Source organism: Anticarsia gemmatalis, chromosome 9 (assembly GCF_050436995.1).
Source record: "Anticarsia gemmatalis isolate Benzon Research Colony breed Stoneville strain chromosome 9, ilAntGemm2 primary, whole genome shotgun sequence".
NCBI lineage: Eukaryota > Metazoa > Arthropoda > Insecta > Lepidoptera > Erebidae > Anticarsia > Anticarsia gemmatalis.
Window position 1 is genome coordinate 8,465,291 of NC_134753.1, and position 14,691 is coordinate 8,479,981.

General features: G+C 37.3%; 2 protein-coding genes across 2 annotated transcripts; one reads left to right on the forward strand and one right to left on the reverse strand.

The window, feature by feature from the left end:
- Positions 1-72: 72 nt before the first annotated feature.
- Trim9 (E3 ubiquitin-protein ligase Trim9) lies at positions 73-12,398 on the reverse strand. Its single transcript, XM_076118095.1, has 9 exons — positions 11,528-12,398; positions 11,348-11,443; positions 11,025-11,258; positions 9,971-10,118; positions 9,201-9,343; positions 8,041-8,179; positions 5,369-5,599; positions 5,111-5,283; positions 73-4,888 (listed from the first exon to the last, which is right to left on the reverse strand). The coding sequence occupies exons 1-9, from the start codon at positions 12,206-12,208 to the stop codon at positions 4,754-4,756; spliced, it is 1,980 nt and encodes a 659-aa protein (XP_075974210.1). The 5' UTR covers positions 12,209-12,398; the 3' UTR covers positions 73-4,753.
- A 349-nt stretch (positions 12,399-12,747) lies between these two features.
- LOC142975787 (uncharacterized) lies at positions 12,748-14,688 on the forward strand. The gene is made up of 3 exons (XM_076118864.1): positions 12,748-12,995; positions 13,294-13,403; positions 13,498-14,688. The coding sequence occupies exons 1-3, from the start codon at positions 12,923-12,925 to the stop codon at positions 14,047-14,049; spliced, it is 735 nt and encodes a 244-aa protein (XP_075974979.1). The 5' UTR covers positions 12,748-12,922; the 3' UTR covers positions 14,050-14,688.
- Positions 14,689-14,691: the final 3 nt, after the last annotated feature.

Below are 14,691 nucleotides of genomic sequence, written 5' to 3' on the forward strand. Positions count from 1 at the left end.
ATATTAGGAGGTAAATATATAAAAATAACAGTAGGTAACATTACTTGGTGCTTAATAAAAAACAAATTTATATAATAAAAGTATTTAATGAAAATCAGTCATAATTAAGTACATGGTATGGTATATTATTATGTAATGGATGTCGTAGCACTTTTTAATTGTTAAATAAGTCTATGATTAATTACGTCATTATAATAATAATTGTAACTTTCACTTACGTTATTTATGTGTAATAAATAATAATAAGAACAAGAACTAACAAAGGAGGTCTTTGCTAAGCTGTGAATAGGTTGTAAATGTGTAACATTAAACTATAAGTGGTACATATTCTTATTCGATCAATTAGCACTGGTAGGTTCATAGTTATTGCTGCATGTCTAATTTTACCGATATTAGGCGGTTTCTGTAAATTTCCACCCGATCATAGCTTAACAAAAGAAACCCAGTAACTGTTAATAATCTTTTTAAGATATGTTTTTTATTTTTTTTACAAATTATCATAGATACAATTTGTATTTATATCTATGACATTTTGATATTTTTTCATAAATAAACAATTTTGACTCAAAAGTACAAAATAAATGAACACATACATTTTCAATTGAAATAAAAATTAAGATTATTTAAATAAATAAATAAAAATATAGTTGTCTTACATTTCAATAATCAATTGACGCAACATTCTGGTGGGTTATGGAATATTTTAGTTACAATTCAGGTCCCCAGATATGATTAATATAAAGAGTTAATCAAATAAAATCATAAAACACTGTTAAGTAATAAATACAATCTTATAATAATGTCATGTTTTTCTTGCGTCGAAACATGATTAATATTACTTAAGTCATCTTATTTCATTCTAATAATCCAAGAGATCTTAAGTACAAATAAAAAAATCAAAAAGTCATAATTTCCTTCAGTTCATAATCATTATTTACTCACTATTATAATTAATAGCATTTTATGGCATGTTGTTCGAAAACTCTTAAACAATCCAAACAAATCGAAATCACACACAATATATTTATTAGACCTATCTAAATATGACATGAATATATTATGTTAAATTTTAAACACATTTTACATCTAGAGGGGCCATTACAAAATATTTATTTAATAACAATCAATGTAAATTCGATATTCTATTGCGTACTTAAATTAGACGGTTAATAACATAACCGTCTTGGACATCGCGAACGTTACAATGATATATTAATGTTAAAATGTCTCACATCTGTTGAAGACGATATTTAATACAATAATAGTGTTAACACTTTTATATATTGGTTAATGTACAATAAAATAAATTATTGTTTCAGCTCAAAGAACGAATTATATTCTTAGATACTGCAGTTTGAGCATGCTAAATTAGTTCTTCTACTTGTAGATTTTCTTTAACCCATTAAAAATGTTCAGAAGGAAGTTCAATACGTTTCTCATGTAGACTCTATTTCCCGATACTGACGGTGAAAAAGACGGAAACACTTCATATGAAAGAAAATTCAACCCAGACCTCACGAGAAATTGATCCACTATAAGCGCATTATACATATACACAGGAACACCACCACATGGATACGGTAGCCAAGTCCCAAAAGTTGCGGAGACTGTAAGCCGAGCACTTGAGTACAACAGGAAAAAGAGACCTGAGGGCAAAACGATAATAGGTGGGATAGAGATAGAGAGGTTACAATGGGAGCGTGAAGATGGAGTTTTCCCTTCGACACAGTATATGGTAATTACATAACATCAGTAGTTCGGGGAATGTGCCAAACAATGCTTATGGATCACTCTAAGCAGATTGATACCGTTATAAACAAAAATAAGGACAAGATACTCAACCAAAGTTCAGACATTCTTACACAGGGGAGACCTTTTGCCTATTCAAAGAACAGAGTGTTACTGCTGCGCAAGCGTATGAGACTGCTTTCAATTTTCTAAATGAGAATACAAACAGAGATTGTTTCAGTTTGTTGGATTGGATACAAGCAATCATGGAGTGCTTTGAAAAGGAGACCTTAGTTGTATACAAATGTATCGAGCAAGATATAGAAGTTAATTCGTATCGGGTCGAGAAAACATAAAAAAGTTAATGCGATCACATCTAACATCAAGCATAAGGAAAGAGGAAAGAATGATAGACGTGCGATAGCTTCAGCAACTATGCTGGGACCATTTCTACATATCATTGAAACTTTTCATTTGGAACTGTCTAAGGACCTGCCTGGTTCAACTATTTCAATAGGTGGAGAAGAGAAAAAAGCCAAGATAACATCTAACATGGAAATAGCCACATTAGATACTGACCTTGCAACCCACGTCTCGCAGGGAACTGAAGACGCTACTAAGTGGAATGAGTGTTTGTCACCAGCCATCTTCTATCTAATGCAAAAACTGACATGTAGTTTTGCCTCATACATTAAGCATAAGGAAAGAGGAAAGAAAGATAGGCGTGCGATAGCTTCAGCAACCATGCTGGGACCATTTCTACATATCATTGAAACTTTTCATTTGGAACTGTCTAAGGACCTGCCTGGTTCAACTATTTCAATAGGTGGAGAAGAGAAAAAAGCCAAGATAACACCTAACATGGAAATAGCCACATTAGCTACTGACCTTGCAACCCACGTCTCGCAGGGAACTGAAGACGCTACTAAGTGGAATGAGTGTTTGTCACCAGCCATCTTCTATCTAATGCAAAAACTGACATGTAGTTTTGCCTCATACATTAAGCATAAGGAAAGAGGAAAGAAAGATAGACGTGCGATAGCTTCAGCAACCATGCTGGGACCATTTCTACATATCATTGAAACTTTTCATTTGGAACTGTCTAAGGACCTGCCTGGTTCAACTATTTCAATAGGTGGAGAAGAGAAAAAAGCCAAGATAACACCTAACATGGAAATAGCCACATTAGCTACTGACCTTGCAACCCACGTCTCGCAGGGAACTGAAGACGCTACTAAGTGGAATGAGTGTTTGTCACCAGCCATCTTCTATCTAATGCAAAAACTGACATGTAGTTTTGCCTCATACATTAAGCATAAGGAAAGAGGAAAGAAAGATAGGCGTGCGATAGCTTCAGCAACCATGCTGGGACCATTTCTACATATCATTCAAACTTTTCATTTGGAACTGTCTAAGGACCTGCCTGGTTCAACTATTTCAATAGGTGGAGAAGAGAAAAAAGCCAGGATAACATCTAACATGGAAATAGCCACATTAGATACTGACCTTGCAACCCACGTCTCGCAGGGAACTGAAGACGCTACTAAGTGGAATGAGTGTTTGTCACCAGCCATCTTTTATCTAATGCACCATTACCTGTTTCATCCAATGCTAAGGATGATGAGCTGTACCTCCGAGCAGAAATGGGCAATTGTTTAGTCTCATCTGCAAATATGGCCATTTATTCCAAGCATGGAAAACAATTCAAATTGGACCAGGTCCTATTGCAAAAAATACAAATTACTACTCGAGGTTAGAGTGGAAGGATGAACACATACCATCAATGAATGAAAACACTAAAGAATGGTATTTGAAGCTCAGACACAAAATCACCGAGGACAGAAAATACTTCTATTCTAGTCCAGGAATGTTGATGGGAATGCTTAACGCAGCAAGCACAACTGTAGGACTTCTCCCAATGAACTTTAATATGAGTCGCATTGTATGAAAGTAGTTTGCATGAGATCCAGTGGTGGTTGTACGCTCGTCCCAGTAGATGTCGCTGTATGTAGCGATCCGTTACATACTAAACAAACCATAACATAATTAATATTTACTTACTTTATCGATATCAGTTTTTTGTGATTCATAGATATAATAGTATTACTGTGCGTTTTGAAATGTCATTGTACTATACGCATAGACAGGGTGATCATCACATCCACAGATCACTCAGGACTTGATTATTAGGCGCCACAAGAAAGATATTACTATTTTACCAGACCTCCATTATTATTCCTGTTTTACGAAGTCTGAGTCCTAATTTACATTACGTAGCCTTTCGAAATACAAAGATTTTGTAGTTTTTTTTAGCTTCTGCTGTCTTCAACTTCTTAAAAAAGATTATATTGATTGAATAAGGATACTTATTCTAAGTATAAATATATTTCATTATATTAACGAATATTGTGCTTTTAATTTTAATAATAGATACTTGTCACTTAAAATAGTTATAGCCATAAATCCAAGATATGTGATCACGCTGTCGAATATACTCCCTTACTTTATATAAGTAGTAAGGATTAATGCGGTTAGACAGAAACTTGTGCATTGAATACATTGATCGATTGTATCGATTTATCTGTTTAAATCACCTCAGTTCATACGAAATTAAAACGTATTACAACGTGCGAAGTGATCGTATAATATTGACGTTATAATATTAAGTATTCGTCGATGTCAAATTCTCACATTTGAGCTGCCTTCGTAGGATGAATAAAGAACATTGCTGTACTTTATCGAGAGTTCATAGTGTGCATTGTCGAGAGCAAACATTTGTATACTTACTTACATTGTCACAATTTCAAACTCATTTAGATGAACGAAAACATTAGGACAACTGCGGCATGCCTCCATCACATAAATAAACTGATTACTGTGTAATCAAATCACAATCACAATCGACAACAGTTATTTAAATGTTTTTGTTTATACATAAACTTAAGTTTGAAATAATATAAGACATGTTTAACATATTCGTGAGTATGGTCGTATAATTGGGTGCGTAAAGGGCGAGCGGTGCGGTTCACTCGATGGTGAGTTGCGACATGAGCAGGTCGGGCGGGGGCGGCAGGCCCGGCTGCAGAGTCACCGCTACGCCGCGGTTCAGCGACACCGCCGGGTAAAACGCCCCGCGGAGACCCGTGAACGCTATATCACCCTGCAATCGAATAAATACGCTTAACAAATCGCAATCTATTCACTCCTAATCTAAATTTATTTATCGCGGACGGTAGGTCATCGGACTCGACTCGTACGGTCAAAAAGTCCTTAAGATTGCAGATTTTAGTAGAGGACAAACAAAATAAGAATCTTTTAGGGATCGAGTTACGACTGTATAAATATTAAGCTCAGCTCTAGATATAGTGCACGTATGTGTGACCTGCGGGCGGTCGTCGACGGTGAAGCGCAGCGTGCCGCGCGTGAGGTCGAGCAGCACGCCGACCGCGGCGCCGCGCGCCACGCCGCCCGCCGCGCGGCCGCCGTGCGCGCCGCCGTGCACGAACCACGAGCGCGAGCCGTCGATGTACATCGCCCAGCCCAGCGCGTCGCTGCCTGCGGACCGCACGCGAACGAGTCATTTATTATGATACATCGTCGCACGGATAACGAGTCCCGCAGTTTTCGATAGCGAACTCACCGAGCATCTTATCTCGGGCGACGTCGGCCCGGGCGACGCCGAAGGCGGGGTCGGCGTCGCCGTCGTAGCGGTCGATGCGCAGGCGCCAGTAGTGCAGGCCGCGCGCCAGCGGCTGGTCGGCGAGCGCCACGCGCGGCTGCCAGCCGCCCGCCGCCGCGCTCAGCCCGTCCGCGCTCAGCGTCACGCCGCCCTCCGCGTCCGCGCACCGCGCGTCCCACGAGAACCACGCCACTGGACACGCATCGCACGCATTATGAGTTTATGACAATGTACTGATTAAAATTATGCGAAACCTTATGAAATATTATATTAAAATGATACCTATTGAATAAGTATAATTTGAAGAAACCCTTATAGTCCCAAACCCAGACCAAAATTGACGACGAGTAACAGCTAAAGAATAGTGAACCCGAGTATATCGGAATATGAAACGCTATACAGGGTGTAACAGACAGGCTACCGAAAACGAAAAAAAAAAAGATTCTAGACATGATTCTGGTGCTTATGGCGTTGAAAATTTTCATCGCTTTTTTCATGATTTTTCCGATTTTTTATGCGTTTTTTTTATTTTTTTTCGGTATTATTTCGTTAATACTACACAGTGCAACATGAATATGAGAAAAAATCCGTCATATTACTGTTTTTCACAAAAAACAGCAATGGATTAAAACAACGTATAAATTCGCTATCAGCTGTCCGCGGCCAACGACACCGCGCCGGCGGCGGCCGGCCGCGACGGTCGACGTACCTACGCGCGCCACACAGACACGATTACGCACACAGCTGTCAGCCTCACTCTCACTAGTATGCAGCGTTACTTAGTATTTGTTCTTCTATGTTAAAAATGAAAATGACATAATTATCCCGCTTTCCGATAAAAGGTACATTAATAAGATTTAAAATGTGTGATATCTTATTATTATTACACGTACAAATACATACAGAACGACAAAAAATACTATTGATATTCTTTAGCGCTATAAAAATCTCTAATAAACAATTTAACAAGTATTGTCGCTTTGTTCTATTTGTTCTTGCAAACTTATTATTCTATTCGATACTTACACGCTCATTCATACTTCATACAAGCGCGGTGCGACTCGAAAAGTAGATGGCCGTAGTGACGCGTGAAGCCGCGACCGCGCGTGGATGTTACATAGATGGGATGCGACAAAATGAATGCTAAGTAATTCTCCGGGGATAATGAATTATGATAAGTTAGTTTCTCTGATAAGAATATTAATGGATATTGATTGTTATCATTGTTATGTACCTACATTTTTTATGGTTTAATTAAATAAACGTTTCGTGTTTATTTTATTTACTTTAATCTGATTTTATGTTATTAAATATCAAAGTAGGTATTTTAAACTTACATCAATAATGTTTGTAATGTTATTCGGTATTTGAATAAAACTACAATGCAACGAGTAACAACTGTGACAAGTAAAAATAGTACCTAATGCCACATCAATATTTTATTCAATCTAATCTCGCTGGGATCCTAACTCGTCGCTCGTCACCAAATCGGCGGCGCGCGCACGGACGGCGCGGAGGGAGCGGGTGGCGCGGGCGAGGGGCGACGCGAGTGAGCGGAGAGGCGCCCGCGCCGGCGGCTCTCTTTGATAGTTCGAGCAATTCGCTCGCGGAAGACGGAAGCTCTTCACCGGTGTCGTTCGTTATGTCCTATTCGTCGTGTCGTGTGTGAACTGTTGTTTATTATTACTTGTTATTGTTTCGGTTTTGAGCTGTTACTGTTTTTATTGTTATTATTTTTGTTGTTATTGTTTTCGAAGTGCAGTTGTGTTCGTAAATAGGAAGAAATGTTGATGTGCTATGTATGGTGAAGCACGTGGAAGTGCACGGCGTGCTCTGCACCTGTACGTCCGGATCCAAAGGTACCAACTCAAACTCTCGCCATACACCAGGTAATTGCGTGTTGATAGACATTGATAACAATTCGTTTTAGCACTTTCTTATTATTGGTTACATTTTGCTATTATTGTTTGATTTCACGTAAGCCAAGTAGGTATCTACCTACTTACAATTTTACTATGAGCTATTGTAACATACGAGCGTACTTACGATACCTACCATAAACGATACATGAGATTGTTATCTAATAATACATACTAGTGAGCGCATAGACGTGGTGGTACGCGTACGTACCGCTGATTGTTGGCAGCTCCTCGCATGATCAATTATTGTATCAACCACATTGTAAAACTTTTGGCGATTGAAAAGAGTGGCCGTGAGTTTCTCGCTAGCTCTTCTCATAAGGCTCTAGCCCCTTTCCGAGCTAGTGGTAGATTCAGTAATTGTAATGACTATCGTAAGTGTCAACATTTGACCTAAATGAATAAATGATTTGATTTTGATTTTGATACCTACGACGCGTCGCGACATGTCGTCGCTCAGCGCGCCGCCGCCGCCAGAAATCTCGTAGGCATGCGCGGAGATATATCGCGTTGTTCACTATACATTGAATGCTCAAAAATGACTAACTCGGGAACCAATCATTTCCGAGAAAAATGGTTGAAGTAAATTTCGCGCATTTAGTGTCACAAAATTAACACTGAAGTTTTCGGTTAACCGTCGTTTACACCCTGTATTAGTACTCAACAACAGATTCTTATATAAGGTCCTTGTTATTGTAACCATTTTCTATGTACCTGGCGATGTTTGTAGTCCGATGACTTCACTGTAGGGTCCCTCTCCAGCGCCGTTGAACGCCTTGACTCGAGCGCTGTACAGCGACGCGTAGTGCAACCCGTCGATAGTGCACACTGTTTCACGACCGCAGTATACTTCCTGTAAACGCGGTCAAATATCTATTAAGCAAAAACTCGAGCAATAGCTTAGCCAAGATGTTTTGGCATAGATTGCAAAGCTAGTAAAGTATTAAATTTAGTTTTTCCTCTTCAGATTTTTTACAGCCACAATGCATGTAATGATCTTATTCCGTGTGGTGTACGTTCTGTTGATTTATTTATGTTTTAGGTGTGTTTTCTAAAACTTGAAAGTATTTCTTAGAAAAAATCTCAACCGCTATTGCGAATTCATTGACTTCGCATTACCTCGGAACTATAAATCAGCAGTTACATACGATAACGCATAGAATTTAACGATAGAAGAACATATCTTTAGATTGGACATATTACGGATTAGAAATTTATCAGTATCTGAAAAACAACGTTTGTGAATAACGAATGCTAAATATAGGAAGTGTTTATAACCATGGTATTACCTATATTCTTATCAGTGATAATCCACGATCAGATAATACAGTAAACATGTTCGTTAGATAGTTCGCTACGCTATCTACACAAACAAAATTATGAAACTGTTTAACGTTCTATTAGTATTTCACAAGGTCGGACTTGGTTGCGTTACAAAAGATGATAAACATGCCGAAATAGCTCATAATTTACTTGCAAAAATTCAGTAAAGTAGAAGTTATACGATATGTAATGTCGTAATATTAACAAAAAAAAATAGATGCAGTATTATGTAAAGAAGAGATTTACGAATATTATTATGATGGTAAGACATCATGATATAAGGGAAAAATCAGACCGAACAAGTCTTTAAAAACTAACTGCTTTCGTCTCGATGGTTAGTGATTTAAAAATGATATGGGTGATAAAATAAATAAATTAGGTCAAATGCTGACACTTACAATTCGTAAAGTTACCCCATCAGTGAATTTATTAAATATTTATTAATTTGATTTGACTCGGACCAGTATTTCCCGAGATTAGCGAGTTCAAACAAACAAACAAACAAACTCTTCAGCTTTATAATATTAGTATAGACAGGTAGTGTTAGTTACCCGGAAGGGTCCGCCGAGCCCGTCGTCCAGCTCGAGCACGTAGCCGCGCACGGCGGCGGGCGCGGCGGGCGCGCGCCACGCCAGCGTGCACGAGCAGCCGCGCGCCGCGCACGCCTCCACCGCCATCTCCGGCGCGCCCGGCGCTGCCCAACACAAATAACTTCACTTACGCACACATATTATATACCTGGATCTATAGTATAGGTTTTCAACCTTTGATGAAATAGATACCGCCCCCTAAACAAGCAAATCCCACCCTTTTACATAATACATAATCTTAAGCAGTCACTAGAGGACGGTATAGCACCCTTTGGTAACGTATGATTAATATTAGTAGTAGATAAATAATACTTAGATTTATAGATTCAGTTTTCTGCTAGTAAGACATGCTGTCCGTTGTTTTGGAAAAAGTACTTAATTATTTTTTAAAGATCTATCTAACCGAATGTATGTCGATGACGATTAGTTCACGGCATTTTCGTATTCTGAAAATGAGGCTGTATACTCGTAGTCGGTCGAAATCGGACGACATATCGATTTCGACCAACATCCGACCGATTTTTGTACTACATTCTAGTAAATAAATGATTTAATTTGATTTGATTCAATTAATTTCACAAAAAATATTACAACTGTTTACCTGGTGACTGCATTATTCGATCTGCCGCTGTATTCCATGATAGCAAAAATTAATTTAGAACAAACGATTAATTCCAAAGTCAAGAAAATACATAAATAAGGTGTTGGGCTGTCATAGGAAAAGCACTTACGTATGCATTCGACGAAGTTCATACTCCTGACTGTGCGTATAACGGGTTCGATGTCAAGGGTGAGTGCGGGTGGTGTGGGCGGCGAGTCCAGCGAGGAGCACAGGTTGGACGCGGTTTCCTGAGCACGAGCAGATAATATGCTGCCCACCTAAAGCAATTAATAGTTAAGTTGCATCTCTCTCTCTCTCTCCTTTGTTATTTTATCTCTTTTTAAACCATTTGGTGGTTAAAATGAGTGGCCAGGAGTTTCTAGCCAGATCTTCTCATTGGCGCTACCGTCCGAACTGGAGGCAAAGTCATTCTGGGAGGCTAGCCCTTATTTTTCCAGTTCTACAAAGTCTTTTTACGTTAATTGTATAAGACCCATTCCACAGTTATAGTTTTGAACCAAGGGAGTGCTTGTGTGTCCATAAATAGGACAGCAATGAGCTATACAAATATTAATGTACCCAAATGATGACCATTGTTTTTTATCACAATGGCAAATCACAATAGAATTTTAGGCATGGTGTACATACAATAGTAATATCAGTATCATGTACTTACTACATGCCATACCCCAAATCACAGATTTTAAGACTTTTTAAGTTATCTTTTCCAATAATAGTTTTTGGTTGGATTCATTAATAAATCCATCAAGGTTTTAATCATCATAACTTGTTGTATTGTGTGTATATTTTTTGTTGTTATAGATAAAATATATATCAGTACAAAATAACTATTTGTTGTAATAGAATATTACCTATAACATGTACATATTTAACCAAACAACAGAAATGATAAACCATTTTATCAGCAAGTAATAAATAAAGTGGGCTGATAGTTGATAGCATTTGAAATCAGGTCAGTTTTAACATTAATCATACTGTATGTAACATCCTGGCATTAGATTACCTGAATAGTACAATGGAAAGTATAGTTGAAACTACAGGATGTATGCTTCAAACTTGTAAAGGAATGTATTGTTATGTCCTTCACTTGATGCAATATTTTCCATTGTGGCTGAATTTCTTGGTATTGTCTGTAGCCAATAATAAACAAATAAAAAAAATACCTGTAGAAAAGCTGCATGATCTGATTCCTTTAAAGCTTCTATTGAAAAATGGAGTAATGCAGTTGCTTCCCTCAACTTCTGAGCAGCATGTGATGTGAGGGACCGCATATTTGTTATTGCCTGTGACCGTGTGTTGCGGGCAGCACGGACAAGCTCATCACGTCTCCTGTCTATGGCACGAGTTACTTCTGCACAAGCATGGTCTATCTGCTTTTCCAACTCTTCACATGATTCCTGTTCATTCACAAATTGTTTATTTAATGTATAATTATTTGTGTACAAATTGGACTGACACAAAATATTATTTATTTAAATAGGCTTACATTGATTTTTTCTCCTGACCCTTTGACTAGCTGTATATATTCTGTCATTGCTTTGGCTTGTTCAGATAAATGTTGTAGTGATTGAGATAATTCAGTCTGTAATGAAACAATATGCATTAAGGTAAGATCTCTCTTGTTATAAAATATGCAATATAACTACAGTTCTACAACTGTATATACCTTATGAGCCCTAGCAGCTGTTGACAAAGCTTGTGTTTCGTGTGTTGAATGTCTTTCAGCAAGGCAGCGCTGGCAGATTGGTACTAAACATGTATTGCAGTAGAGAACAGGTGGTGATCCATGATCTGAGCACGTAGTACCCAGCGCCCGAAGCTCGTGCTGTGCTAGTGGGCCTCGCGTAGGATGCCAGGCGTCGCGACACCCGGCGCAGTAGCGCACTGAGCACTGCTCGCATCTTACCACAGCAGCTCGACGCTCTCCTTCACACATCTGACAAGCTTCTTCGGCGGGCGGCGCGCCAGTGATTCCACCAAATCGTTCCACGATTGTTCGCATAACGCGAAACGGTGGTAGGCCTTCGGCTCCATTATCGTCTAAGTATACTAATTTACTACACGATGGACATGTTATTGTGAACGCTGCACCAGAGTATGCTGGCGCTGCCGGAGTTCCTGCGTAACTATTAGGCCTTGATCCACATACTACACCGCTGTCAGTTTCACTGGACACTGAAGCTTTGTCTGCCTCTTGATAATCATTAGATACTGCCGAATTGTCCGCTTCATGTATGTGGGTTTGTAAGTTTACTGCACATACTCGACAAAGTGCATGACCGCAAGGTAGAAGTACGGGTTCTCTGTAGAATTCTTTACAAACAAAACACCTAATTTCTTCTTCCATTTTTCGTAACTAGATAATAATCACAGAGCCAAAACCTGAAACTTTAGGTCACATCACATGTTTTGATAATATTTAATACATTACATTGTTTTAATATAAACTATGTCAGTGATAATTCTAATCAACAATAAAAATTACTGCAATGCATTGCAACACCAAAGAGCACTGTTATAAAGTTGATAGAAGTGATGTGACATCCAAACTGGAATGTTACAGATACTTAATATAAATTGATGTACCTATATAGGAATCGAGTATCTTTTTGCGTAATCGATAGAATTTTTCATCGACATCATAAAAGATTTTTGATAGTTTAATTTATTTCTATTGTTATAAGGTATGTGTAAAAGAACAATGAATACATACACTTGGAAACACGAGAATTATAAATCATATAAATATAGAAGTTATTGGAAAGTGACGTGTTAGTGCTACATATGTACAACCCTAAAGCTTGCCATTTTCCATTGCTACCAACAGCACCAACTAAAATCTAATTTGCATTGCATTTTGCATCTATTTTCTATTGTCAACTTGACATTGACAGTTAGTAAATAGGACGGCTATTATTTTGATTGTGAAAAATAAAATTCTTAATAGAAATTAATGTTTTACTTTATCTTGTTAGAATGTTGTCTAGTTATTGTGTAAAATATAAGATGATGTAGGGTAAAGACAGTTCATATTATCACTGAGCCCAAATTTAAAATAAAAATGGATCCCGCGATTCTTTCTTCTGACGATAGTTGTGATTCTGAAATGAAATCAATGAAAACTGAATTGACTGGTAAGATAGAATAAATTATTGTAAATAATATAAGCACACATATTTGCTTGTGTATTATTAATGTTTACAAATTGTTATTATTTAGACATTTTCGTTGTTAAGAAATATACTATTTTATGTATTATTATTTATTTATTTATTTATTATTATTAAAACAGTGTTTCTTACATGAAACTTATACTTATGGCCCACAAAACTGTTTGAACAGTTTGTCTGTGGACACGGTCGAGTCTCATTTACCTTTACAAAAATCTATGTATTAGCAGTAAGATATGTGAAAATTCTTTTTAATTTACAGATTTTGGTTTAGAAGATGAGCGCTTGAGCAAAGAAGAAATGAGAGATCTTCTAAAGGCTCTGAAAAATTCTAAATGCACTGAAAAAGATGAAGAAGTTTCTCGTGTAAAAGTTAGTATTTATTATTCAAATCGGATAGTCCCCTATATTAGATATTTACGTAGTCGTTTCAATGTAGATAATGCTTACCCCATTACTGTTTCAGACTGAAAGTAATGCATCTAATCCTGTTTCAAATAATTCCAAGTCTATGAAAAGGCGTTATTTAAATGTTAAAGATAGGCGTATGCCATGGAGCTTATTACCCAATACTTTAACACAAGCAGAGAAAGCCAGAACACTTGCTGTATACATAAAACTTATGTCGATACATACTTATCGCCAAGCACGGCAATCTTCTATCTTTGCTGCCTGGCCCCCACCAATACAAATATTTGAAGAGACAACAAGAGTGCAACCCGTTAGATCAACTAGGAGTGGGAGATCTGTACCTGTCTATGCAGACTTTGATGATGATTCATCAGATTTAGATTTTGTTGTAGCTAAAACTAAAAAAAGAAAGATATCATCAAGTGATCATAATGGCAGTGATGGAGTTTACACTAATAAAGTTCTGAGTTTAAAAAGAAAACCAGCTAAAGATGACAATAATAGGCCAGTGAAAGAAGCAAAAATAAGTACAGATAATAAAATAGAGGTTGCTGCAGAAAACCATGTGAAGCCTAAGAAAGACCTCTTTACATTAATTGAAGACTGAAAATAATTACCCACCTTTGTATCTTAGTGCCAGAATTTTTTAAATTATCTTGAGTATAGAGTGTAACACACTTATAACTATTTATGTACTGTGTATAGGGAACCCTGTAGGATTCTTAAAAGCAGGTGTCATGAGAACCTTAATAACACAACTTTTTATAACACACTAAAAATCCTATACCATATGATTTGCAACATATGCACCTGTATCTATTTTTATTTTGGAATCCTATGTAATGGCTAAAAAGAATGACAAATAGAAAAATGTCTCAAAGCCTTATACTCTACAGGGTTCCCTTACACATATAAATATAATGTAAAATCTGTGTAGCTATTTATCATGTTCATTCCCATGTCACAATTACTTTAATCCTTGATGATTGTTATAACAGTATATTCATCAAATCATGATCAGTGTAGAGTGATGTTATGTTACTTTAATGGTGTGTTGGTGCTGTGCTTGTGATTTTATTTATATTTTAAGTTTTTAATAAAGTAGGGCCTGTAGTGAAAAATATGTTATATGTGATAAGACATCCCAACTGCTAATATGCTACAGTTGTGATTGTTTATTACCATAGTCATCATCTCCTAGGTGTATGTAGGGAGCTCTCTTAAATTAAACCATACATTATTTCCACAT

Coding starts and splice junctions, on each gene's coding strand:
- LOC142975787 (XM_076118864.1), top strand. CDS start 12,923: ATGGATCCCGCGATTCTTTCTTCTGACGATAGTTGTGATTCTGAAATG. Junction 12,996..13,293: donor AATGAAAACTGAATTGACTG/GTAAGATAGAAT, acceptor TTTAATTTACAG/ATTTTGGTTTAGAAGATGAG. Junction 13,404..13,497: donor AAGAAGTTTCTCGTGTAAAA/GTTAGTATTTAT, acceptor TTACTGTTTCAG/ACTGAAAGTAATGCATCTAA.
- Trim9 (XM_076118095.1), bottom strand. CDS start 12,208: ATGGAAGAAGAAATTAGGTGTTTTGTTTGTAAAGAATTCTACAGAGAA. Junction 11,259..11,347: donor GGTCAGGAGAAAAAATCAAT/GTAAGCCTATTT, acceptor GTGAATGAACAG/GAATCATGTGAAGAGTTGGA. Junction 8,180..9,200: donor GGCTCGGCGGACCCTTCCGG/GTAACTAACACT, acceptor CCGCGTTTACAG/GAAGTATACTGCGGTCGTGA.